Consider the following 23730-nt stretch of genomic DNA (forward strand, 5'->3'; position numbering starts at 1 on the left):
AAAAACATACAGTTAAATATATGCTCTTTCTGATTTAACTGACTTTACATTACTGTTCAAAAATTTTAGGTAAATTCATAAATCATTCTAATATGATGATTTGATGCTCAAGAAACATTTCTTATTACTATCAATGGTGAAAACAGCTGAGCTGCTTAATATATTTGTAAAAAACATTATATATTATACACCCTTGGTAAATATGATCAAAGATGACTGTAAAAATAAATCTGCATTGTTTATCCTTTTGATCTTTAATTCATAAAATTAGCAAAAATCTAATGCATGGTGAGGAGGACAGTTTGAGTGGCCAAAGACTCTCCAAGGATCACAGCTGGAGAACTGCAGAGATTAGTTGAGTCTTGAGTCTCAGAAAGCCTAAAAAAAATTATCAAACAGTACCTACATCCCCACAAGTTGATCAGGAAGGTTTCAAGAAAAATCCTCTGCTCTCATCCAGAAACAATCTCCAGCATATTCAGTTATCAGACAAGACTGGAACTTCAAACGGGACCGGCTTCTATGGTCAGATGAAACTAAAAAAAATTGCTTTTTGGCAGCAAACCCACCAGATGGGTTTGGTGCACACATGGATAAAAAGTACCCCATGCCCACGGTTAAATATACTGCTGGATCTTTAATGTTGTGGGCCTGTTTTTCTGCGGGAGGTCCTGGACATCTTGTTCAGATACATGGTATCATGGATTCTATCAAATACCAACAGATAAAAAAATCAAAACCTGACTGCTTCTGCTAGAAATCCAATAATGGGCCGTGGTTGGATCTTCCATCAGGACAATGATCCAAAACAAACATCAAAACCAACACAGAAATGTGTCACTGAGCACAAAATGAAGCTTCTGCCATGGTCGCCCCAGTCCCCTGACCTGAACCCTAAAGAAAATATATATATATATATATATATATATATATATATATATATACACACACACACACACACACATTTACAGTAATATATAGACACACACATATATTATATAAACACCAACCAAACTTTTTGTTAATCACGATTATTCGATTTGACAGCACAACTTCCTGATAAACTGGTGCTAAATATCAAAAAAAAAAAAAAAAGGGAAGTTGATTCAGTAGAAGTCACTATATAATAATTTAGTATATAATTAAGTTATCATGCTTTCGGAGGTTAGATGCTGCTGTTTGGGAACGCAGTCGTGTTAGACAGTTCTATGACGTAATTATACTGAACCACTTTGACGACAGGCATTTCAGAACAATTAAAACAGCATTTCAGACGCTGAGCAACAAGATCGTTCTGCTGGTTGTTCCAGTTATGCCATCCCATCGCAAAGTCACATGTCTTTTTTGAGGCGCATTGAGGAATTTATTCTGTAAATGTGTTTCCACCGTAGTTTATGCGCAAGTTTTCTTATCGGATAAAAAGTTTATCTGACTGAATTGAGCACATATGTTTTTTTATGAGCATTTTTAGAATTCATGTGCATTTTGCCATTTCCATCCAGTGTTTTTTATGCGATATCCCAAAACGCGCATAAAAATAGTTGGATGGAAACATAGCTAATGTCATAAAACTCACCTTTTCTCCCCTTGACACCTTGTAATCCCAAAGGCCCTCTCTGTCCATCGTGTCCAGGTTCTCCACGTTCACCAGGAAGGCAGTAGTAACCTATATCACAGACAGATACTCTCATCACCATGTATTAGTTGTACTTCTTTTGAACTGTAGTGTAACGTCTTATGTATTAAGGTATGATGTTACTTGCATAAATGTGTTGGATAAATGTACGTAGCATGTAACAGTTAAAATGTTTTGCTCACCGCAAACTGTTCACTCGAAACATGACGAGACAAATGTTGACATCATGACAGGATGGACATGCACACAAAAACAACATGCAAGCAGGCAAACAAACAAAGAAAGATAACACGTTTGAAGGACATTCATTAACTTCATTGATGATGCACACACGTACATTATCAATAATGTTAACAAAATGAAACATGTTAGTGTGTCTGCACTGAATATGCTGAATGTTTTACTAAAATTAATTACGAATCAAATGAAAATGTCAAAATATAAAAAGACACAAAAGTAGACAAAGGCACTAAGGGAACTAGGTAAACACATGCTCTCAAAAGTTTAAATTGAAAGACTAATGGCTTTGAGTCTCCCTCTAACATGCATTTTATACAGGTATGTGCAGATAGTTTGATGTGACTGAATCACAATCTCATTAAGATAGACAATGGAAAAAGGAAGAACATGAGGGGAAAAAAAAAAAAAAATCTATATCCACTCACCAGGACTGCCAGGATTTCCTGGTTGTCCTTTACTTCCAGGATGGCCCGGTTTTCCAGGTTCCCCTAGAGGAAGAGTCATGATATGTTCCTAACTTATATTACAAAAGATATATATATATATATATATTGGGGTCGCTAAAGTTTGGGGCTAAGAAAGTAATATGCATTAAATGGATTAGATACACTAAAATGATCAAAAGATTCTTATGTCTAATAAATGCTGTTCTATTGAACTTTCTATTAGTGTTGTCAAAAGTACCCACTTCGGTACTTTAACATCTGCATCCACCATTCATTCCTCCGACCGCCAGAGGGAGCCATCGCCTGAGTACTGAGTACTACCGGTTATTATTCTTCTCTGAAATGAATTGCATTTTTGAGGGCTTAAACATGCTCGAAAACTCATGAAACTCTGCACACGCATCAGAAGTGGTGAAAATTTACTTCTGATGTGGGTTTTAGAATTAGGTGTGGCAAAATGGCTCGATAACGCCACCTACAAAATTTAAATTAAGCGCCCTTCGTGCTACGTTTCACGTACAGGTATGAAATTCGGTAGACAGATGTAACAGCTCAATACCTACAAAAACGCCCCTGTGTGCAAAATCTGTAAACTCAACAGGAAGTGAGATATTTTGAATCTTCTCTGCAAAATTTTGGAAGTTTTTGCCATTGCCACACGTTATACTTTAACGAACTCATCCTAGAGCTTTAATCAGATCAACGTCATATTTGGTCAGTCTAATCTAAAGGCCCAGGCCAAAGTAAGTACATCCTTAACTACGATGCTGACTAAATGTTTTACTCTTCTTCTATGCAAATTCTTCTCAGTGTGTTCCAGTGTTATTTGATTCTGGCTCTGCAGTGAATCTGATTCATAATGAACTTGATTCATAGATTCATAATCTACCTGTTATCCCTTGCATACCACATATTAACATAACTGCCATTAATATTTAACCTATTGGAGAAGGAATTACTCATCAAACTGTTCCTGTTACGGTCAAGATAGGCCTGTTCCACTCAGAAACCATCTCCTTATATGTGACATCATCATTTAAGAAATGTCCTGTCTCGATTACTGGCTAACCATTTATATGTCAAAGCAGAGAAATGTGAATTTCATGTCCGAAGTACCACCTTCCTTGGCTACAAGATAAGTCATAAAGGAGTGAAGATGGACACAGGAAAGGTCAAGGCAGTCACCGAAAGGCCACGTCCTGCCACAGTAAAAGAATTGCAGAGGTTCTTGGGATTTGCTCATTTTTATAGGAGGTTTATCTGTAATTACAGTACCATCCCCTAACCTCATTGCTTAAGGGTAAACCAAAGAAATTGTCATGGACTCAGCCTGCTCAGACGGCCTTTGAGGCCCTAAAAAACAGCTTTACTACTGCCCCAATCCTGAAACATCCAGATCCTGACTTACCATTTTTTGTGGAAGTAGACGCTTCTGAGTTTGGCATTGGAGCAGTTTTATCTCCCAGGTAACCCAGGTAAAATGTTTCCCAGTGTTTTTTTCTCCAGAAATTTAACCACTGCAGAGAGAAACTATGATGTGGATAACAAGGAACGGTTGTCTATAAAAGCAGCGCTTGCGGAATGGAGACACTGGTTGGAGGGAGCTTGCCATCCTTTTCAAGTTATTACTGACCACAAAAATCTGGAATATATCAGGTGTGCAAAGCATCTCAATCCAAGACAGACACACTTGTCATTGTTCTTCACAAGTTTTCAGTTCACAGTCACTTATCATCCGGGAAGCAAGAATAGTAAAGCTGATGACCTTTCGTGAAGATATGACTCAAATGAAACCTCCTGCTGCCAAGGGACAATTCTACCTAACTTCTGTCATTGTGGCACCCATTCGCTGGGATATAATGGAGAAACTGCATCGAGAACAGCAGACAGAACCAACTCCCCCAGAATGTCCTCCTGCCCGGCATTATGTCCCAAGGTCTCTTCGCCAACAAATGATGCAATGGGTGCACACATCTCTGAGCTCCGGGTATCCTGGCATTCACCAGACAATTGAACTGTTGCGTAAATCTATCTAGTTGCCTCATCTAATTAATGACGTCTCTGTGTATGTCAAGTCTTACATTGTGTGTGCTCAATCCAAGACACCCCAGGAACTCCCAGCTGGTCTCCTAGAAACCCCTGCCAATTCCTCAGTGCCCCTGGTCTCATCTGGCTGTGGATTTTGTTACAGATCTGCCCAGTTCCAATTCTGGTAATTATAGATCGCTTTTCTAAAGCATATAATCTAATCCCACTAAAAGGCCTACCCACAGCAATGGAAACCACACAAGCATAATTTCACCAAGTTTTTTGTGTCTATGGAATACCTGAGGATATAGTTTCTGACCAGGGTTCACAGTTCACATCTCAGGTATGGCAAGCTTTCTGTAAGCAGTTGGACATAAATGTGAGCTTAACATCTGGCTATCATCCCCAGGCTAATGGACAGGTTGAGAGACTGTATCAAGAATTGGGGCGTTATCTCAGATCTTACTCTAGTCGTGAAGAACAACTTTGGAGTGACTTTTTACCTTGGGCAGAATATGCACAGAATTCACTCACTCAAATCTCACTCTTTCATATACACGACTCGCTCATTCAAAAACAGGACTCACCCCCTTCAAGTGTGTTCTAGGTTATCAACCTCCCATGTTCCCTTGGTCTGGAGAACTTTCTGAAGTGTCTGCAGTAGACGACTAGGTCAGAAGAAGTAAACGGGTGTGGGACAGTGCCCATGTGAGGCTGCAGAGGGCAATCAGAGACCAGAGAATCAAGGCAGACTGCAGGAGGCGTCCCCATCAAAACTACCAGCCGGGTCAGAAGGTCTGGTTGCCCACCTGAGATCGACAGGTTGCAGCTGCCCAGCAGGAAGCTCAGCCCAGGGTATGTAAGCCCATTTCGTATCTTACGACAGATTAATCCAGTAACCTACAGGTTAGAGCTTCCTGTTCATTACCGTATCTCTCTTTCTTGTCATATATCTCTGTTGAAACCGGTCCATCCTGCATCCAGCCCCACTACTGAGGAGAGGGAACCCCCTCCACCACTTGAGGTAAAGGAGATCCTGGATTCCAGGCGTCATGGGGGCCAGGTTGCAATACCTGGTGGATTGGGAGGGCTACGGTCCAGAGGAGAGACCATGGGTGGCTGCCAAGGACATCTTAGACCCATCATTGATCCAGGATTTCCACCAGGCACATCCCAATTGACCTGCATCCAGACCAAGGGGACTGGGGGTGGGGTGGGGGGGGATACCAGATGCATTTCCCCCAAGCATTTTGACTGCTGTTGAGCAGATTCTTAAACACCTCTGTTTGGCCATTGTGTTCACGCACTCAACAGATGTCTCTGATTGGCTACACAGTATAGCTGTACGTAATGGCAGTACGAACTGACAGCGATATCTATGGACTTGTAAAGTAATAAGTTAACCTAGCTAGTTCTTTTTATTGTTGTTGTTTCACTCAATTTAAAAATCTAAATGTTAGCGAGAAGAAAAAAATTAAAATAACTTTTAGATATCAATCTGTATATGTGATGGACATTGGTTATGCTCATCTTTGCTCGCTCCTTTGAAGGTATCTTGAGTAAAACACCTCTATATTTAACAAAGCACATAAAAAGTACCTGAACCGGAAGCAATGCGACCTAGTTTACAGCATATGGAAGCTTGTTGCACATACCTGTAACCCTCATTGTGCTACTCAATGTTTTAGTAGAAACTGTGATACATATTTTTACATACAAGCATTCTTTGATGAATAGAAAGTTCAATAGAACAGCATTTATTAGACATAGGAATCTGTCACACATCTTTTGAACAGTAGTGTAAGTATATATTGTATGACTTATGTAGCATCCACTCACCAGGAGTGCCATCCGGAGAGCCATAGTATGGGTATTTCTTCTGCTCCCCAAATAAATTATCTTAAAAAAAAAAACAGTTTTAAATTTTATATGAGTATATATTTTAATATATATATATATATATATATATTCAATTCTAGGCACTATTTATCATGTTCACCCATAAGGATAGGAATAGTTCACCCAAAAATGAAAATTCTGTCATTAATTACTCACCCTCATGTTGATCCATGAAGTGACGAGAGTGCTTTGACTGTGCAAAAAAATAAAAAAAATAAAAAAACAATTTACCACTTTATTTACAAAATATTAATCTCCAACGTGTGTTCACGAGAGCACCACGACGCATGCGTGTTGTGTTGACGCGAGAGCAGACTTTAAGTGAACGCACATTGGAGATTAATATTTTGTAAATAAAGTGGTAAATTATGCTTTTTTTGTGCAAACAAAGCACTGGTGTGTCACTTCATAAAACTGAGGTTAAACCACTTGAGTCACATGGATTACTTTAATGATGTCTTCCTTTCTGGGGCTTGGAAGTGGTAGTTGTGTAGGCTGTCATTGGAGGGACAGAAAGCTCTCAGATTTCATTAAAAAGATCTTCATTTGTGTTCCAAAGATGAACTAAAATCTCATCGGTTTTGGAACGACAAAATTTTCATTTTTGGGTGAACTAACCCTTTGAATCTCTGAAGTTCTCTGAATAGGATTATGAATAAACCCACAGGAACCTACAGCTTTTGTGTCCCTCAAACCCCATTAATAACTACAAATATAAAATACATGTAATTTCTCATCTTAAAGCAAAAAAAAAAAAAAGAAAAAAAATGTGCCTTCAGTTCAGAACAAGGACAAAAAAAATGTTATGTTTGCCCCTAACATGCCAGTTACACATAATATTCTTTCAAATATTATAATAATAAAATTCTTACTGAATATTATTTTGGTAAGCCAAAACATGGGAAAATATCTGAAATATTACCGTATTTCAAGGGTGACCCATTTATTTTTCCTGGTTCACCCTTTTCTCCTTTGAGTCCACTGAGACCCTGGAGACCAGATTCACCCATTGCACCTAAGAGCAAAGCAGAGTTAGAAAGAGAATCGAGAAATGAAAGAGAAACAGACAGGAGGTTTGAGTCTAAGACCATGAATATGATTTACAAGATATTAATGTCATAAAAAAATTTAAGATTCTTCAAGATTCTTCACACCTGGTACAGATGCTCCTGGATCACCCAGGGGACCAGGTATACCCATCATCCCTCTATCCCCAGGTGGTCCGGCAGCACCAGGGAGCCCAGGATCTCCAGGTGGTCCTACACATTAATATAAATGTTTTTTTTTTTCTTAATAAAATGACAATTTTAACACATTTTAAACTAAATCATACATTTATAATTATATATATATATGACATCACAGGTTGTAGTACTGAGGTGGCGCCCTTGCAACAAAAGCTATAACAAAACATTTTTTTTTCTTTTAAATGATTTCATTTATCATGTTTGTTATATAATCTTTGATTAGAGTGTTGACTGTATTAAGATTTTTTTTTTTTTTTTTATAGAAGTCAGGGACAATTTTGTGACAGGTAGGATTCAGTTTACGGCACTTCTCATTCATTTCCATGGTATCCTCAAACAGTGGTTGACTATCGCACAACTCTGAAAGAAATTCAGTGACGTCAAGGCTGTAATGTGATTGGTTATCAAGGCACACGTGATCCAAGCTGGCCGTTACGCTTTCTCCAATGGTAGAGCCACGGACCCTCATATCTCCCAATAATAAGACCATCTTTGGGTGCTTCCCAAACAGAAGGCTGCATCCTAGTGAGACTGTGTCCTTCCTAGTCCAGTCCTCCTCAGCATTAAACGCTAGAATGAGACGGTCTACTAAGTGCACATGGATACGTCACATATGTATGTGACATATACTATTAAAACTTAATTTTGGAAAAAAGCTTTGTATTAAAAATCTTTATATAACTGGCTTTCTAAGCAATACAGTGAATGACAACCATCTGTGGTATCCCAGTCACTCACATTATCGGCAGTTTAGTGTTAAGTGATTAATTTACAGAGTAAGACAAAAACACATTTTGGAAGAAAGATGATGTATTGACTCATTATTTACATTTTGTTAATTTTGAATAAAAAAAAAAGTTGCAAAGTGTATCTTTAACTTCACTGAAGCACTGCAAAATAAATTTAAAGGGGACCTATTATGCCCCTTTTCACAAGATGTAATAGAAGTCTCTGGTGTCCCCAGAATGTGTCTGTGAAGTTTCAGCTCAAAATACCCCACACATCATTTATTATAACTTGTCAAATTTGCCCCATATGGGTGTAAGTAAAAACACAAAATTTTTGTGTGTGTCCCTTTAAATGCAAATTAGCTGCTGCTCCCTGCCCACTTTCCAGAAGAGGGCGGAGATTTAACAGCTCGCTTCGGTTGCTCAACAACAACAAAGCTGGAGAATCTCACGCAGCCAAAACGACGATTGTCAGTAACGGTGTTCAGCCTTACATTGTTCAAACTGAAGTCGGACACTGATGGAGAGACTCAGGAAGAAGTTACAACTTTTAGGAAGCAACTGGACGTTTCTGAACGGTTAGTGGATAAATTTATGTAGTTGCTGTGGAGTTGATTCAACTCATCGACTAGCATGTCATGTTAATCTTTTGTGCAAATCCAGCGTTGAATTGACCCTCGTTTGTGAAGCTGTCCGGTGTAAAATGATGGCTCTAAACCCTATGTTGTGTGTTCCCGGGGGCGGGGTTTATGTTTAGGGTTATTTTTTTAGGGTTAGGTTTAGGGTTTAGGTTTAGGGTGATGTCACCAACCCGGGAAGAAGCTCGTTGTACTCCCTACCAGCTGTTTGTTGTAGTCCTTAAAAAGCGATTTCTGTAAAATAAAATATCTCCCTTTGCTTTGAACTTTGAGCATCGTAACTGCAGATGTTGTTTATGCTCAAACAGCAACATTACACACTAACTAAAGTTAAAAAGGTGAAATCATAATCAAGGACCCCTTTAAGCAAGCCATAAAGCAAAACACCATTTATAGTGTATGGTTTTTACATGTTTACAATGTGGTTGTGTACTAATGTAAACACTATTACCTGTCACAGGGTAATAATATTCCTCCGGATTTCCTTTAGGTCCGGGGTCACCTGGAAAGCCCTGTCACACATTCACAGCAGCAGCGTCAGTGAACAAACGGTTAAAATTAAAATAAAGTTTTAAATATCTCTTTCTAAATCTCTGTCTTTCAAAGATCATACAATGCAGCTGAGCAAGATTTAAAATACAGATGAAAAGTCTATTCAGAATGTGTGTGACCTTTTGTCCTGGATTGCCAAATAGACCAGGGAGACCATTATCCCCAAGTTTCCCCTGTATATGTAAAAAAAAAAAAATAACAACAGAAGAGACAAACAGTATAATTCAACAAAGCTATTATGTTAATATAAATGAATAATAATGAATAATAATAATGAAGAATTATTAATAGATGTACCTTGGGTCCTTGAAACCCCGTTCGGCCTGGAAATCCAGGTGGGCCCTATGATTATTTTAAAAATAAACTATATTAACATCTAGCACAACAACATCTATGACTGAAAAAGTACATAAAGGATGAAGTTGATTTAAACTAGGTCTGAATATGCAAAATGAGGGGAACTGGATGCTAAATACTAATGTCAGCTAAAGTGTGAGGTGTTGATTGGTTAATTTTCAATGTTCTGACTGGTTGGTTTGGCATGTTATGAATGGTTTAATTTTTTATTATTTTTGTTATTAGATTATTTGTGGTCTTATTGGTTGGTTTGAGCATTAGATTAGTTGCTTTGAGGTGTTATTGTAGTGGTTTGTAGTGGATTAATTGATAGGGAAACAGGTGAATAGTCTTACTCTGGGTCCAGTAAAACCAATTATGCCTTTCTCTCCTTTTTCTGCTGGAGGCCCTTCAAGACCCTGAGAAACACATAAATAAATGTAAAAACATGTTTGAAAAATGTTTAAACTAGCACAGAAAAATGTTTAAACTAACACAGATCTCACACCAGGGCCTGCTACGTTAGTTAATAAGTTATCAGGTCTAATAAATTAAATATACAGTAATACTCACCGTTGGGCCACGAACTCCACAAATTCCCCTTTGTCCCTTATTTCCCTACAAACAAAGTTATACGTATTTTTAAAAAAAATCCAACATCATTTACTACCTGGCATCCTTATAAAACCTTAACAACTGAAAACTCATTTCACATGTGGAAGATTTACTTTATCGCCTTTTACATAGTCTTCTGGGTTGGGCTCTACATATTCAAATGGACCTGGATTCCCCTGAGGACCTTGATCCCCCTGTAAGAGAATTAAGATGACATCATTAAACACACCTTCATGTATTTTGTAAATTCAGCACTACCATGTGTGTTATTTACCTCATCTCCTTTTGGTCCAGGCAGTGATCTTCCTGGATCTCCCTACAGAGAAACAGAGCAAAATCTCATTAAAGAGGATGTAAAATAATTTAAATGGTTTCATATTACTCACAGATGGCGGTCAGAAAACACGCAGAGGTTCATGTCAAATTAAAGTTACACTATGTAACTTTTTTTTTGTTCAAAAGGAAGAAAATTTAAATAATGAGTCAACACATAATCAATCCTTCTTCCAAAACACTTGTGCGTGTCTCGTCATATCCGTAAATGGAGAAAAGTTGCTCCGGCTACTTTGACGTGTGTATGGAGTGGGAGTGGCAGAGGTTAGTTGTCACAATGAGCGAGAAAGGTGGACATGGAGCAGCTAAATCTCCAACCTCTGGGGAATCACCTGTTTAAAAAACACCAAACAGAGGAAAGTCTACTGCCAGAAAGAAAACACGATCATCAGCCAGCACTATATTAACGCACTCCTCCCATTCACTCACTGTCTGGTCTCAACTATACCATGTTGTTTCGCCTGACCCACTTACCTGTTGTCTACTTACCTGTTGTTCCGGTGATACCTTCCAATTCTCCCTCGTTGCTGCTCACCACTGACTCCATGCTCCACAGCTCCCCTCGGATCACCTGGAAAACACAAGGACACGATCAGACTCAAGACTTTCCCACTCCCCGCCCGCTTACCTGGACAGTTCTGACGCCTGTGTTGTCTTCCTCGTTGTCAATAAACCTGCTGTTATTTGTAAGACTTACCTCTGTGTTCTTCGTCTATCTGCTGACAGAAGACCAGACCTAACCTTCGTCCGGAGATCCTGCGGCTGAGAATACCATCGAGGAGCTGGTCAGCGCTCTTCGAGCTGCTCTCTCTCCGGACCCACACCATCAATCTGCCTCTGCCAGTCTCATGGCCCTTCCTTCCAACTATTCAGGTGAGGCGGTAGAATGTAGCGGTTTCCTCCTTCAAGTATCACTGTACATTGAGATGCATTCCCATAAATTCACTAACGAACGATCTAAAGTGGCGTTTTTGATCTCTTTGCTCACCGGACGAGCATTACTCTGGGCACAAGCCATCTGGAATTCACAGTCTAACCTCACTGACTCTTTCGAGGATTTCTCTTCTCATTTCCATGAAGTTTTTGGTCTTGCCACAGGATCGCTCTCCGTTTCTGACCAACTCATCCGTCTCCGGCAAGGCAGTTCTTCCGGACTCTAGCTGCCACTTGTGGATGGAACGAAACTGCATTACTAACTGCTTACCGTCAAGGTTTAAATCCCCAGCTCAGAGCCCAAATGGCGATTTATGAGAATTCGGTCGGATTGGAGAGCTTTATGCAGAAAGCAGTGAAAATTTCCCAACATCTTACAGCCTGCCTACCGGAAACAACCGTTCATTCTCCGTCCTCACCCGCTGCCTGTCCTCCAGTACCAGAACCCATGCAGGTGGATTCCAGTCACCTCTCCCGCCCGGAGCGTGCTCAATGTCTAGCTACAGGACTGTGTTTGTACTGCAGAGCTCCTGGGCACTTCATTCGTGCATGCCCCTCACGTCTCCCACGTCCCACGGTGAGTAGCCTCCAATTGGAGCCTGATATCTCTAATTTGACTCTGCTGGATATACAACTACTCACCCCACTGCATGTCATTTCAGCACGTGCCCTTGTCGACTCGGGCTCCTCCGGCAACTTCATCTCACCAACCCTACTGAAGCAACTGGGTTTACCCCATCAGAGACAAAAAGAACTGAAAGTAGAAACCATCCAGGGAAAACCGCTCGGACGTGGGCGCATCAAGTTCCGGTCTCCACCTATCACAATGCAAATCGGATGTCTTTACAGTGAGAGAATCTCCTTTCTGGTACTGGAGGGACCCACTCTAGACGTCATCCTGGGACACCCCTGGCTCTCTTAACATTCTCCAGAAGTCAGATGGGACACAAGTGAGATTTTGGAGTCCTGCCTGTTTCCAAAATTGCCTTTCCAAATATCCTGAACCCCTGGTTAGTGACCCAGTGCTACATGTTCAATCAACACTTGTGGAGAGCCCCGAACCTCACACTGCTCCCATGATCCCATCTGACTATATGGCGTTCCAGGATGTGTTCAGCAAACAGGCAGCCACGAAGTTACCACCCCATCGGCCATGGGACTGCGCCATAGACCTGCTGCCTGGTGCCACACCCCCCAAGGGGCAAGTGTACCCCCTGTCCATCCCGAAACGCAAGGCTATGGAGGAATACATCAAGGAGGCTCTCCAACAACCGTTCATTCATCCATCCACCTCACCAGCGGCATCGAGCTGCTTCTTCGTGGGTAAGAAGGACGGAGGCTTGCGGCCCTGTATTGACTACCGAACCCTTAACGAACACACCGTCAAACTCCCTTAACCCTCTTCCCCTGGTCCCGGCCGCCCTCAAGGAACTCCGTGGGGCCCGCATCTTCTCGAAGCTGGATCTGCGGAGCGCCTATAACCTTGTTCGTATCCGGGAGGGCCAACTCACCGTCCATCTTCCAGGGGTTTATGAATGAGGTGTTCTGGGAGTTCCTCCATCGGTTCGTCATCGTGTATATAGACGACATCCTGATCTACTCCAGGTATCCAGAGGGACCAGGGGAAGGTCCAAGCCAATCGGGACTGGCCTCAACCTCAGACTGTTAAAGAACACTGTCAACGATTCCTCGGCTTCCCTAACTTCTACCGTAGATTCATCCAGAACTTAAGTATCCTTTCAACCCCACTGACTTCCATGCTCCGTCAGAAGCCCAAGTCTCTGTCCTGGAACCCAGAAGCTCGAGCCGCCTTCAAAGCACTCCAAGAGGCCTTTTGCACTGCTCCTATCCTCACACACCCCGACCCCAAGCTCCCGTTCGTCGTGGAGGTGGACGCCTCCACCACCGGGGTAGGAGCAGTGCTATCACAGTACCACGCTTACCTGGACAGTTCTCACGCCTGTGTTGTCTTCCTCGTTGTCAATAAACCTGCTTTTATTTGTAACACTTACCTCTGTGTCCTTTGTCTATCTGCTGACAAGAACTAACATCAACTTGATTTTTCGGAGATGATGAGAACTGAAGGATTTGAAATGTTGTAAAAGTGATGTGGAGATGGTGTTTTTATTACTCAACAGGTGATTAAGGTATTTTATTGAACAGATAAATTGCTATATGTAGCTCTCTAACAGAGCTCATTGTAAAGCATTATCTATTGTGAAGGGTCATTTCATTATGGTTGTTGTAGCACTGGGCTGCAATTTATTTTTAAGGAAGTACAGTGTCTATTAATGGGTAAAGCTACAGCTAACGTCTTCAGCTAGTCAGCTTGAGATCCTTTCCATCTAAACATGTTTTATGAGCAGTAGGATAACCATATTCATCTGCATAGTCACGCAGAGCCAAAGGACAACCAAAACAAAGTTCTTGAAAAATACATGCAGTTTTGTTTTTTAACCTCTAGAGGGCCAATAGTTACATATAGTGTACCTTTTAATTAATTATGTTAGCAGTCTTGGCCTACTGCACTCTATAGTCTGGTTAAAGTATTGCAACCACAGTGGCATTTGAACAAAGATCTTCAGGTTTTCAAATGAGAGCTAATAAACTATAAACTTCAGTAATCTCAGAGAATGTTCATTCTCATAGGCATGTACATGAAAAACTCACCGGTGGGCCTCTTGGACCTGGAAAACCCTGTAAGCCCTTGAATAAACAAAGAAAAAGGAAATAAAAAAACAAGAAATCAAATAAAAACATTAAGTCAAAAGAGATCAAGCAGATGAGCTAAAGTTTGTAACTGAATATATATATATATATATATATATATATAGAAAATGCTTCTCTTACCAAATGTCCATCAGGTCCCACGCGTCCTGGTGGACCTCGAGGGCCACAGAATCCTTTAAGTCCCTTTGTGCACATGCAAACAGAAACACAGACAAACAAAGCAAACCTAACTAATAAATAAAACTGCAATAACATAGAACTATATCACACCAATGTAATATATTACAGTATATATTCATGTAAGATCTGCTTTTTTGCACTTAGTACATACTTGTGGTCCACGTATTCCTGGTGATCCATTAACACCCTGTGAATGAGGGTCACACGTTCACAGATTTGTTAGGTATCAAAAGATAAATATAAATACAGGCAAAATAAAATAAAAACACCTATAAAAGCATCAACTATTGTATTGTATTTCAATCAAATGTGTTAGCTTTTATGTGCCTCGGCAAAAGTCTCACATTGATAATTTTGGCACTGCTCACTTACAATGTATAAAATATGAAGACATGAATTTATGGCATTATACGTACGGGAGTTCCAGGATTGTAAATTGTCCTATAAGAGGGGTCTCCTTTGATACCTTTTAACCCAGGTAGTCCCTAAAACACATGCAAGTAAAAATGAAGGGAGTCATGGAAATAATTTAGTTAAAGCAATCGTAAAAATGATTAAATATCAGAAAAGTTGCAGACAGCTCTGTTATTGCTGGTTTAAGAACCAGAGGAAATGGTTAATTGACTGAATGAACCCAGTCAACAGGAAATCAAAATGACATATTGTTACATTATTTTATGCTATTTACTTTCTTAATACATGCTCCTGGTCTAGTTGTAAGCGAATCATTGTTACACCAAGAAAAAAAATGTTTGACATTTTTGTAATATTTCTTTAAAACTTTTTCCACCTGTGAAACGACTTTCCTTTTCAGTTTTTAACCCTTCTCTACCCGACCACTTTTCACTATCCAATCGATTTCCAAATCCCTATGGATAAAATCAATCTCACCATACAATTTTTCTTGTTGAATATCCTGTTTCACTCAGAAATAAATCAGACTTTGAAAGTAAAGTGGATTTATGTTGACTTGAAGAACTGTTTCACATGGGGATGCTTGCTAAGCCTATGTCGTACCTTGGGTCCTGGGTTGCCGGGTCGTCCTATTTCACCATTCAACCCACATTCCCCTTTGGTTCCATTACAGCCATCCTTCCCTGGAAGCCCAGGAAGACCACCAGGCCCCGGATGACCCTGGAAGATGACCAACATAAGGTGGTATATGTCCATATAAAGTAAACACATGCATTATTACATGCATAATTACTAATTAAAATTATAATATAATATAATATAATTTTTTTAAATAATATAAATAATGATGGCTAGTAGCATATACTGTATGTATGTATTGTTAACTACATACTGATCAATCGTTACATAGAATATCTGTTGGTTTTCTATTGATGAATACTGCAGACTGTCACTTACAGGCACTCCATCTAATCCACCATGGCCTTTAACTCCTTTAACACCCTATTACAAAAGAGCAAAACAGAATAAAGGTCCTTGTATTCATTCGTATGAGAACTGTGTGTAGGTACGTGTGCGTTTCTGTGTACCTGGTCTCCTGCCGGGCCAGAATCCCCAGGGAATCCTATGAATCCATGTTGACCCTTCTCGCCGCAAAGTCCTGCGATGCCAGGCCAACCTGGGGGCCCCTGGGGGCCCTGCCGACCTAAGTCACCAGGACTTCCCTGGAAAACAAGAGAGGGAGAGGAAATATAATATAATGATATTATAGTGATATTCACTGCTCTAGCATGGAAAGTCCAACTTTTTGTTAAAAAATTTTTCTGTCATTTGTGACAGTATAGTGTAACTGCATTTATTCCAAATTTGCACTACCATTCAAAAGTTTCAGTTTTGTCAGAAGAAATTAATAATTTCACTCAGCATTAAATTGATAAAATAAGTGTCAGACATTTATAATGTTAAAAAGATTCCTATTTCAAATAAATGCTGTACTTTTTTAACATTTATCAAAGAATCCTGAAAAAATGTATTACCGTTTCCACGAAAATGCAGCACAACTGTTTTCAACATTGCTAATAAAAATAAAAATAAATGTTTCGTAAGCAGCAAATCAGCATATTAGAATGACTTCTGAAGGATCATGTGACACTGAAGACTGGAGTAATGATCCTGAAAATTCAGCTTGGATCACAGGAATAAAATACATTTTAAAGTATATTAAAATAGAAAACTATTATAAATTGGAATAATATTTCATAATATTACTGTATTTTGAGCAAATGAATGCAGCTTTGGTGAACATAAGATAATTCTTTCAAAAATATTTAAAAAAAATCCCAAACATTTGAATGATAGTGTATTTTTACAAAATCACCACAAGGGTGTGACAAAACATAAAGAACATACTACATGCACGGCACTGCTGTGCGTCACCAATTCCTGCTTGTTTTAGGCTAGAGTGTTTTTGGTCAGTGATGTTAAGTGCTTTGTGCTTGAGTGTGATGGTTAGTAGTTTTATAGGGATAGTTCACCAAAAAAAAAAGAAAATTTTGTCATCATTTACTCACCCTCAAGTTGTTCCAAACCTGTATACATTTCTTTGTTCTGCTGTACACAAAGAAAGATATTTGGAAGAATATCCAAGCAGATCTCGCCCCCCTTTGACTACGATAGTATTTTTTTCCCCCCTCTATGGTAGTCAATGGGGGGCGAGATCTGCTTGGGTGAACCATCCCTTTAAGTGCTCTCAGCGTGTGTAAGTCTGATTAGTGAGTAATTGTGTTGTACATATACTCGTTATGAAAGATGATTGTATGTAAATGCATTTACTATATAAATACAATTCTTTGTAATGTTTTGGTTCTGATCTCCAATGCATCATGTTGGTCTAATTAAAAAACAAATATTTGTACAAAATGGATGGGGTGTTAAAAAAAAAAAAAAAAAAAAAAAAAAGCTTTTACTACATAAATAGTGATGACTGTTGCGTGAGAATGAATTAGTAAATTTCATGAATGACTGACTATCCAAAAGAGCTCTGACTGAAACAACACACACACACACACACACACACACACGCAGAAGGGAACATCAATGGAGCACTGGGATTTAGCAGAGTTTATATATACACACACCAAAAATACTCAAAAATGTAGTGGCAAAGGCAAATATGTCAAATATTTGACTGAAAGCAGTGCACGCGCACACACATCCTCTCTTCGAGCACACGCTGCTATGCAGCCTCCCTGAATGGGAGGAAAGAATCATGTTAATTGCAGGTTCTTCCCACAGCTGGTTTGTGACAGTTTCAGTTTCAGAGCACTTTTAATTAAAATACCAGGAACGATTTTCTCTCTTTCTCTTCCTCTGGTCAATATCTTGAGCTGACAAAGACAAAAGGTATCATCGTCTATTTATGCAAATACACACATAAACAGGGAAAATTTTTTTTTTTTTTTTTTTTTTTTTTTTAACTAAACCAATTGTGTGTGTCCTCAAAGCATTGCAGCTCATTTTCACTCTCTACTTTGCACAGTTTTATGCTGCTAGAACATGTGCTTATAATCAGTTTCTATATATGTATAAGGGAACGAGTATATCTTAGTACACGAACGTTCAAAAGTTTGAGGTCAATACAAATTTTTTATAAGACATTAATAGTTTTATTCAGCAAGGATGCTTTAAATTGATCAAAAGCGACAGGACAGACTTTCATTATGTAAAAAAAGATTTTGATTTCAAATGAATGCTGTTTTTTTTACTTTCTATTCATTAAAGAAACCTAAACAAATTGTGTCACGGTTTTCACAAAAATATATGGCAGCACAACTGTTTTTAGCATTGATAATAATAAGAAATGTTTCCTGAGCAGTAAATCATCATATTAGAATGATTTCTGGATTATGTGATGCTGAAGTCCAGTGTTGGGGAAAGTTACTTTTAAAACTAATGTGTTACAATATTTGTTACTCCCTAAAATAGTAACTAATTCCGTTACTTACAGTAGTTACTTTTTATAGAAAGCAACCCTCTACAATGTGGGTAAATCAGTCGCATATGCGACCACATTTCATGAGAGGCGACTAAAAAATGGCTAGTAAATTGTATGATTTCAGTTGCCTGTAATTGAGAGGCAAAAAATAAGTTTAGCACAGATATAATTTCATTGTCTGCTGAGCTTTATGCACCGTCGTAAAGCACCTGAGAGTGCCCTCTGTCGCTTTCTCTCACACGCACTCAATGTGAGAGAAAGAGAGAGCATGTGCAGGGCTCGTTGACAGAACTGTCACTGTCCCGATCGCACCACTGCTGCATTGTCATGAAAGTTTATTCTTTGAACGTGCATTAAGCCATGCCAATTTAAACATTCAAGTTCAAGTAGACGCAAAAGATAATTTGCGCGATGTGTAAGATGTTTTATGTGCGCACTGCGCACACATCCAAAGCATGCGCCCAGAAAGACGCGTCTGACAGCACGCGAATACTGAATTGAGTTCTCTTTCACGTCTTGTGCTTGAACGGACAATTTCACACAAAATTATGTCAAAATGCCCATTTTGGCGAGTATCTTAGTACACATAGTCGGTTATGTCTTAAGTGGATGTAAACATTTGAGAAAGTAAACGCATGTGTAACAGTATATTGGATCCGTGCATTAGTCATAAAGTGACAGCAGCCTAATATTCCTGCTGTCTGTGTCTTTAATGTTAATCAAAAATAAAAAAAAAAGCTGTAAATTTAATAAGCATTAATCTGTATTTAATTTATACAGTAAAGACCATTCAGTGCTATTTTACATTTGATTATTCAATTTCTGTACTTAATCTTCATATAACTACTGTTAGATCTACCTGAAAAATAAGTGTTTATTTAATTGCCATTTTTTCTATTGTGTTTATTTGTGATATTGCTAATAGTTTGATTATTTGACCTTATTTTATTACAGACTGTTTACTTGACTTTAATAGTGTTTGAAATATATATTTTATGTTATATTTATGTAAAAAAATATTTTTTATGTAAAAAGTCTGGCGAGTAAAATACAATATTTACTAAATTTACTAGCCAATGGCAGCTCAAGCTTCAGTGTGTCCGTAGAGGGTTGGAAATTAATGTTACATTACTTTTGCACTACTTTTTCTCACCTGGGCTGGGCTTGCTTTTTTTTTTTTTAATAACAAAAAACAAAAGTTTTATTTTTGTCACATGTAAAGGGCCTTTCACACAAAAAAGTGAAATGAATAAGCCTCAGGCTGAAGGAAATGCAAAATCAGTCAAAAGATGGGAAAATAAAGTAACTTGCTTTACTTATTTGAAAAATGAACTCTTAAAGGTGCAATATGTAAGAATTTTGCAGTAAAATATCCAAAAACCACTAGGCCAGTGTTATATATTTTGTTCACTTGAGTACTTACAATATCCCAAATGTTTGCAACCATTTGTAAATTGTGAGAAAATTGCAATTTTAACAAAGGCTCTGGGACGTGTGAGGAGTCGCCTGTCAATTGCGTCATACCCGTGTTACCCTCGGTTTCCATGGAAACACCAAGGACGCTTTAATATTTACATGTTTTAATAGGCAAGGGAACAACTGTTTTGATATATTTATAGACAGAAAACTAATTATTGTTATATAGCTCAACACGTTTAGTCTTCTTGTTTAAATCTAATTTTCTTGATTTTTTGCGAGTACCATGCTTTACCATGCCTCAGAGAAAAACACTATTTTGTGAAGTAGCTAACATAGCATAATCAGATGCAGCTTTATTTTTAGCAACAGTAATACAGAATTTTCTCCATCATACAATACGTTTTAAAATTAATTGCATACCATTTATCAACACAAGCCATCCAGCATTTAATATGATATTCTAAAATCGATCTATCTTACTGCAGTGTGCAACAGTGTCTCACAGCAGCCGCCGAGCGAACGCACAGAGTAACGTTATAACATTTTCAACACACTCAAATGTATCTAATATGATAAACAGAGCTGCGTTACCTCATACTCATGACCGGAAAAGCGGAAGCGGCGTCGGTGACTGTGTCATAATAAAAGTTCAGCTGCTCGTGAGGCGTGTGTGACGCAATCGCTCCAGCGGCCTCGTTCAGCTCCCACAACACTCGGTCCTGCTCTGCTTCATACTACAGTAACGTTAATAATAGCCTCCATGAACATGATTTCTTCCCGAGTCCTATCCCAATTCTTTTCCACTGGCCGTTGAGGTGAAGACCACATGTCCCAATATTCCATATTCCCAATATCAAACTTGGCGTCATCAAGCTACGCCTTTGTTTAGAATAGGCCTCTAGCGACCTCTAGTGGACAGAAAATATTACATATTGCACCTTTAACTCTTAAATTTAAAAGTAATGTGTTGCTTTACTAGTTACTTAAAAAGTAATCTGATAATGTAACTTGCATTACTTGTAATGCATTCCCCACAACACTGCTGAAGATGAGTAATGGCTGCTGAAAATCCAGCTATTTAAAATTGGAATCATTTTTTGCAATACTACTGTTTTTACAGCATTTTTAATCAAATAAATGCTGCTTTATGAGCACTTCTTTCAAACTTTTGAACAGTGCACGTAGGTGCAATATTTATCTTCCAACAAGTTTAAATATACCAACTAAAAAAAAAGACACATCGGATCATATTCTGCTTGACTGTGATGTGAAACAAGTATGAGAATGTGTGTGTGTTAAGCAGCATGCACTCAGTGGTTGTGACAGAGGTAGATCAGTGTGTGTTGAGGGTGTTCACAGTCTTTCACCAAAATCAATGACTGTGATAATTACTAAAGACCCAATGGATTCCCTCAGCAACACACACACACACACATCCGTACACCTCTGCTTTACGATTAGGGCTTGCACAGCAAAATACAGCTGTCCACACCATCACACACGACTCCTGAATCATACAGACATGTATTCACATGTGAAACCCATTCAAAGATCAATAGAGCTGTTCAGGTTGTAGTACTAAAAACCGGAAGTGAAACATTTCTTATTATTATCATCAAGGGCGAAAACAGTTTTGCAGTTTAACATTTTTGTGGAAACCATTATAATTATTTTTTTCTGTAGGTTTTTTTATTTGAAATAGACATATTTTGTAACATTATACATTTCTTTACTGTCACTTTTGATCAATTTAACATCTTTGCTGGATAAAAGTATCAATTTCTTTTTAAAAAAAGTATATAAATGGACTACAATGGTGCCTTGACATAAGGTCATGGGTTTGATTCCCAGGGAGCGCATAAACTGATAAAATGCATTTAATGCAAGTCGCTTTGGATAGAAAAAGGGTGATATTTCCGGTGAACAAATACTTTCTTGTACAAGACCCTATAATCCCATTCATGCAAAAATTCCACCATTCTAATGACAGTCATGCAAATGTGCTCAAAACCCTCCCATAATCTCCTTCTTAAGACTTTCGCTAGACCAACAAGCGTGACACACCAACCAAAGCACAAAGTTAGAATTCACACACAGCAACACAGCAGACACTTACATTAAAGCTGAGCCATTTAATTCAATTAGATATACTTGAACATACACACTTGAACAGTGAACTCTGAGAGAAAGACAGGGGACATGATGGGTAGTATTATTATTTACAATAAAAACAGACTGAAAAAAACATGCAAGCGCGCACACACACACACACACACACACACACACACCCTGACACCTTTCATTAGAGAAAGTACAAGCTCTAAGCATCTCAGAGTCTACACACTCTGTTATGACGGAAGCCAGAGAAAGTGTTTCACACTCACACAAATGCACAGACGCTGAGTGCTGCCTTAATAGCTCGGAGGTCAAAGACCAGACTAGCAGGCATGTGGCCTGAGGCATGTGAACTTGTGGCAATAAGCCTAATTTTGGAACAACAGAACTAAGACATGAGAGACAAAGTAATACAACTCAGGACACACACAAACTGGGTACCTTGTTAAAGGTTAGGCCAAAGACTATTGATATAGAAAGACGGTTTACTCCTATTAGTTATGAATGGGAGAAACTGCAACGCACAATATGGCGGAATTCGTCCCGCCTTCTAAGTAAAAGAGACAATCGCTGATTGGTAAAGTCATTGCGTTACTGCAGCTGCCATTAGAAGCTTTGGTTCCTATAGAAACCTGAGACTCGCGCTTAGGACTGCACATGCACATTGGTTCATCTAGCCTGAAAAATAAGCTTTTTAATGCTATTTGAGTGTAAGAACCAACATTTATGGGACAGGCAATGTCATATTTTGTTGTTGATATGAAATAAGTTATTTAATAAGCAGTTTTTGAGATTTCAGGATTCCCCCATTCAAATAGATAGGACTTGGTCCTGGATGCTGAAATAGCTGCCCAGAGGCACTGCAAATATGGCCATCAAGTGAACAGACTTTCCTTGAAAGGGACTTTGTTAGGAGGCTTATTCCTCTAAGCAGATTACTGGTTATTACTTCACTAGGACTCACAGTATGTGGATATGGTCAGAACGGAACACTAGTTTACTACATACTTTTTACAAATATTGTGCAAAACAGTAAGCAACATGTCATTGTAAAAAATTGGGGGTCGGTAAAATTTGTTAAATGATTTTGAAAAGTCTCTTATGCTCATTAAGACTGCATTTATTTGATCAAAAAATACCGTAAACACAGTAACACTGAAATATTAGTATATTATAAAGTAAAATATTATTATTGTAAAATAACTGTTTTCTATTTTTAATATATTTTGAAATGTAATGTATTCCTGTGATGGCAAAGCTGAATTTTCAAATATATATAAAAAGATATGACTGCACACTCAACTTGCAAATAGTTTATTTACCAACGTTTCGGCAAAAAGCCTTTGTCAAGGTGTAATTTCACTCAGAGTAGAAAGAGCATAAATAGACAATCAACAGGTGTATACAATTAATCCCAATTAAATATACAATCAATCAATTAAGTATTCTAAAAGTCATATCTTTTCATATATATTTGGACCTATCCCTCCTGACTGGCACCTCAGACGGTAGTGCGTTTGTTTCTTCTTCTAAAAGCTGAATTTTCAGCATCATTACTCCAGTCTTCAGTGTCACATGATCCTTCAGAAATCATTATAATATACTGATTTGATGCTTAAGAAATATTTCTTAAATGATTTTCTTTTGTGGAAACCTTTTTTTCAGGATTCTTTGATGAATAGGAGGTTCAAAATAACAGCATTTATTTGAAATAGAAATTTTTGTACCATTATTAATGTCTTTACTGT

At 38.5% G+C, this 23730-nt stretch overlaps 1 protein-coding gene across 1 annotated transcript in view; it reads right to left on the reverse strand.

Moving 5' to 3' along the window:
- col4a4 (collagen, type IV, alpha 4) overlaps positions 1-23730 on the reverse strand; it is a 77948-nt gene that overhangs the window by 26252 nt on the left and 27966 nt on the right. The window contains exons 6-24 of the mRNA XM_051862481.1: positions 16044-16178; positions 15913-15957; positions 15559-15675; positions 14958-15026; positions 14693-14728; positions 14482-14544; positions 14302-14337; positions 10640-10681; positions 10479-10559; positions 10324-10368; positions 10107-10169; positions 9712-9756; positions 9534-9587; positions 9314-9374; positions 7404-7508; positions 7172-7264; positions 6190-6249; positions 2302-2364; positions 1577-1666 (exon numbers count right to left, since the gene is read on the reverse strand). Coding sequence (XP_051718441.1) covers positions 1577-1666; positions 2302-2364; positions 6190-6249; positions 7172-7264; positions 7404-7508; positions 9314-9374; positions 9534-9587; positions 9712-9756; positions 10107-10169; positions 10324-10368; positions 10479-10559; positions 10640-10681; positions 14302-14337; positions 14482-14544; positions 14693-14728; positions 14958-15026; positions 15559-15675; positions 15913-15957; positions 16044-16178 — 1303 coding nt within the window. The remainder of the gene's footprint in view (positions 1-1576; positions 1667-2301; positions 2365-6189; positions 6250-7171; positions 7265-7403; positions 7509-9313; positions 9375-9533; positions 9588-9711; positions 9757-10106; positions 10170-10323; positions 10369-10478; positions 10560-10639; positions 10682-14301; positions 14338-14481; positions 14545-14692; positions 14729-14957; positions 15027-15558; positions 15676-15912; positions 15958-16043; positions 16179-23730) is intronic.

Source organism: Ctenopharyngodon idella, chromosome 15 (assembly GCF_019924925.1).
Source record: "Ctenopharyngodon idella isolate HZGC_01 chromosome 15, HZGC01, whole genome shotgun sequence".
NCBI lineage: Eukaryota > Metazoa > Chordata > Actinopteri > Cypriniformes > Xenocyprididae > Ctenopharyngodon > Ctenopharyngodon idella.